This window comes from Primulina eburnea, chromosome 10 (assembly GCF_022965805.1).
Source record: "Primulina eburnea isolate SZY01 chromosome 10, ASM2296580v1, whole genome shotgun sequence".
NCBI classification, from domain to species: domain Eukaryota; kingdom Viridiplantae; phylum Streptophyta; class Magnoliopsida; order Lamiales; family Gesneriaceae; genus Primulina; species Primulina eburnea.
This window is the reverse complement of record NC_133110.1, coordinates 17616100-17620533: the sequence shown is the minus strand read 5'-3', so window position 1 is coordinate 17620533 and position 4434 is coordinate 17616100. Positions and strand designations below refer to the sequence as shown.

At 38.2% G+C, this 4434-nt stretch overlaps 1 protein-coding gene across 1 annotated transcript; it reads left to right on the top strand.

The window, feature by feature from the left end:
* Positions 1 to 2463: 2463 nt before the first annotated feature.
* Positions 2464 to 4214, top strand: LOC140842960 (uncharacterized). Its single transcript, XM_073211170.1, has 3 exons — positions 2464 to 2584; positions 2803 to 3108; positions 3625 to 4214. The coding sequence occupies exons 1-3, from the start codon at positions 2464 to 2466 to the stop codon at positions 4212 to 4214; spliced, it is 1017 nt and encodes a 338-aa protein (XP_073067271.1).
* Positions 4215 to 4434: the final 220 nt, after the last annotated feature.

Sequence of the window (4434 nt, the reverse complement as noted above, 5' to 3'; positions counted from 1 at the left end):
GAAGCACTACTGCACCTGCGCCACACCAAGCGCCGCGGCCGCACTACCTGCCGAGAAGACAGCGCCCCCGCGCTGCTTACATGAGCGCCCCCGCGCCAACTGCCGAGGCATGACCGCACCCGCGGTCATGCAAGCGCCGCACCCGCGCTGTCAACTCTGCAGCAAGAGATTTTTATGCGAAAGGACACCGCACCCGCGGTCCTTATACTGCTGCACCCGCGGTCATGCACAAACACCATTCCGGAAATTAAGAAACTTTGTGGACTTTGAACAAAAGAAGGGAAAAATGGTGTGCTACGTGATGTATCTTGTCTAGAGTATAAAAGGGTCTCTTTATTATCATCTAGGGTATGGAGAGAAGCTAGGAAAGGGTGGAGGCTACAAAGAAAAGGATTGAAGATCAAGAAGATCATCTCCAACAAGTTCTTGCACATCTTTGGACAAAAACTTCATACACTCCAAAACTCTTGTTCTAAGTTCTTTCTTTCTTTATTTTTACTTTTATTTTGATATGTCTTGTTTAATATTTATGTGTTGTTGTTTTATTTTCATTATTATGAACTAAATCTTAATTCTAGAGGTATGATGGAACAAAACTAGAAACCATGTGTTGAGATTCATGATTTATGCTATATAAGTTGTCTTTATTGTTTATTTGTGTTTTTACAATCTTAATGCTTTCATTTTATTGGTCATATCTTGAATGATTTGTATGTTATAAATTATCACTTGAAAAAGGAAATTTATAATCAAGAAAGGGAAAAATACATCGATGGTATTGATATAGTTCGAGAGGACATATTTTGCTATTGAAGCTATAAAAAGAATTTAGTGCTTGTTGTTGTATTATTTAATTATTGATTGTCGACGGAGACGTTGCAATCTTTTGTTAGATAATTAGTATCTACTTAGCACTCGAGAGAGGGAGTAGATAATTATAGAATTCTTGGTTAATGAATAAGAAGGACAATTATAATATAGCTACACACAATAGCACATGGTGGATAGTTGAGTGAAGTCGGACCTCTAGATCTTTTATTCCATTGTTAAACTCTGTTTGGTATTAAAATTAAATTTATTTTCAATTCAGTTATTGGTATGAACAAATCTGTTATTTGATTATTCTAAATAAAATCGAGACTATTCTAATTACAAGCATTAGTATAAATTTAGAAATTACATTCCTCGTGGGATCGATACTTGTACTTAAATTACATTTTACTATAACTTGACGCCGTGCGCTTGCGAGCATTAAAGAAAACACGCAACAAGTTTTTGGCGCCGTTGCCGGGGAATGTAAAATTTGAATTTATATTAGTATTGTTACCAATTAGTCTAGATTTTAATTTAGAGCTATTTTTATTATACTACATTAAACACTGATTTGTTTATTGTTTTTGTTTGACAGTGCATGCGAAGATCGCAAAATCTTGACTTGCTTATCTTTGATCCTGAGATTGAAAGAACCGCAAGAAGATTAAGAAAGGCAAGAAGAGAAGAGATTCGAGCAATGGCTGAAAACAGAGACAATGAATTGATTTCAACTCGCCCAGTGACTGGTTGGCGAGTATGCATAGACTACAGGAAATTGAATGATGCTACTAGGAAAGATCATTTCCCACTTCCATTTATTGACCAGATGCTTGATAAAGTTGGTGGTTATCATTATTATGAGTAGGTCTCATGTGAGACCGTCTCACGGATCTTAATCCGTGAGACGGGTCAACCCGACCCATATTCACAATAAAAAGTAATACACTTAGCATAAAAAGTCATACTTTTTCATGGATGACCCAAATAAAGATCCGTCTCACAGAATACGACCCGTGAGACCGTCTCACACAAGTTTTTGCCCATTATTATTGTTTTCTAGATGGTTATTCAGGTTACAATCAGATTGTCATAGCACCGGAGGATCAGGAGAAGACTACCTTCACTTGCCCTTACGGTACATTTGCTTTCAGGAGAATGCCATTTGGACTATGCAATGCACCTGCTACTTTTCAGAGGTGTATGATGGCCATATTTTCTGACATGGTTGAGGAAATAATGGAGGTTTTTATGGATGACATTTCTGTATTTGGTACATCTTTTGATCATTGTTTGCAAAATTTAATGCTTGTTTTGCAGAGATGTCAGGATAAGAATCTAGTTCTGAATTGGGAAAAATGTCACTTCATGGTTCCAGAAGGTATTGTGCTTGGCCACAAAATTTCAGCTAAAGGAATAGAAGTTGACAGGGCCAAAGTTGTGGCAATTGAAAATCTTCCACCGCCAAAGAATGTGAAAGGAATCCGAAGTTTCTTGGGACATGCCGGGTTTTATCGTCGTTATATTAAAGATTTCTCTAAAATTACTAGACCTTTATGTAATTTGTTAGAGAAAGATTCGACATTTATTTTTGATGATAATTGCTTGCAGGCATTTAACAAGATCAAGGCAGCACTGATTTCAGCACCCATCATGATAGTACCTGATTGGAAGGAGCCATTTGTGCTCATGTGTGATGCTAGCGACTATGCTGTAGGAGCAGCATTGGGACAAAGGAGAGACAAGATGTTTAAAGCCATCTACTATGCAAGTCGTACACTCAATGCAGCCCAACAGAATTATACAACTACTGAAAAGAGATGCTAGCAGTGGTGTTTGCATTCGACAAATTCAGAACATATCTCATAGGCACAAAGGTAACGGTTTTCACTGACCATGCAGCTCTTCGTTACTTGTTTGCAAAAAAGGATGCAAAGCCCAGATTGATACGATGGATACTCCTACTTCAAGAATTTGACTTTGAAGTCAAAGATAAGAAAGGTTGTGAGAACCAGGTGGCTGATCACCTGTCACGACTAGAGCTGGAAGAACGAACTGAAGGTGGAGCTATCAACGAATCATTCCCAGATGAGCAACTTTTCAAGGTAAGGGATACATATCCGTGGTTTGCAGATATAGCTAATTTCCTTGCTGCAGGAGAATTGCCTTCAGATTTAACGTATCATCAAAAGAAGAAATTTCTTCATGATGCCAAGTTTTACTTGTGGGATGATCCATTCTTGTTCAAGAGATGCGCTGATCAGATAATCAGACGATGTGTAGCTGAGGAAGAAGCAGGTATGATTCTAGAGCAATGTCATTCTTCACCTTACGGTGGACACTTTGGAGCATCTAGAACAGCAGCTAAAGTATTACAGTCAGGTTTCTATTGGCCTAATTTATTTAAAGACAGTTATACTTTAGTCAAGTCATGTGATAAATGCCAAAGAGTTGGCAACATTTCTAGACGACATGAACTTCCACTAACAAATATTTTGGAGGTGGAACTCTTTGATGTATGGGGTATTGATTTTATGGGTCCTTTCCAATCTTCGTTTGGTCAATCATACATTTTACTTGCTGTCGATTATGTGTCAAAATGGGTGGAAGCAATTGCCACCGCAACTAATGATGCTCGAGTTGTTGTTAAGTTTGTCCACAGGAACATCTTCACAAGATTTGGAACGCCTAGAGCCATTATCAGTGATGAAGGTACACATTTCTGTAACAAAATTTTTAATTCACTATTGGCCAAGTATGATGTGAAGCACAGGGTGACACTGGCATACCACCCGCAAGCTAATGGGCAAGCAGAAATATCCAACCGGGAGATTAAGCAAATATTGGAAAAGACAGTGAAAACAAACCGGAAGGATTGGGCAATCAAGCTAGATGACGCTTTATGGGCATACAGGACTGCATACAAGACACCTATCGGGATGTTACCTTATAGGTTGGTCTTTGGGAAAGCTTGTCATTTACCTTTGGAACTGGAGCACAAGGCATTTTGGGCTATCAAAAAGCTTAATTTTGACATGGGAGCATCGGGCGAGCAACGACTGTTGCAGTTGAATGAGATGAACGAATTCAGGAATGATGCATACGAGAATGCCAAGATATACAAAGAAAATACCAAGAGATGGCACGACAAGCAGATTCTTCGACGAGAATTTGAAGCAGGACAACAGGTGTTATTATTCAATTCTCGACTGAGGTTGTTTCCTGGTAAGTTAAAATCCAGATGGTCTGGCCCATTCACAGTAGAAAAAGTGTACCCACATGGTGCAATTGAACTAAAATGCAAAAATGGCGAAACATTCAAAGTCAATGGTCAGAGGGTCAAGCATTATTTTGGCAATGAAGTGCGGCAAATGGACAACATACCGTTGCGAGAATCAAAATAGACTGAAGAAAGTCAGGCTGATGACGTTAAACCAAGCGCTTATTGGGAGGCAACCCAAATTTTTGTTTCTATTGCATTTTGATTTCAGTGTTGATTTTATTTTTTTTGTATCATGTTTTTGTGTTGTTGTATATTTTTTTTTATATAATGTATGATTTTATCTTCCCAAATTTAATGAATCCCAATTGTTTTCTTTTCAGGACTGATAATTTTAGAAAAAA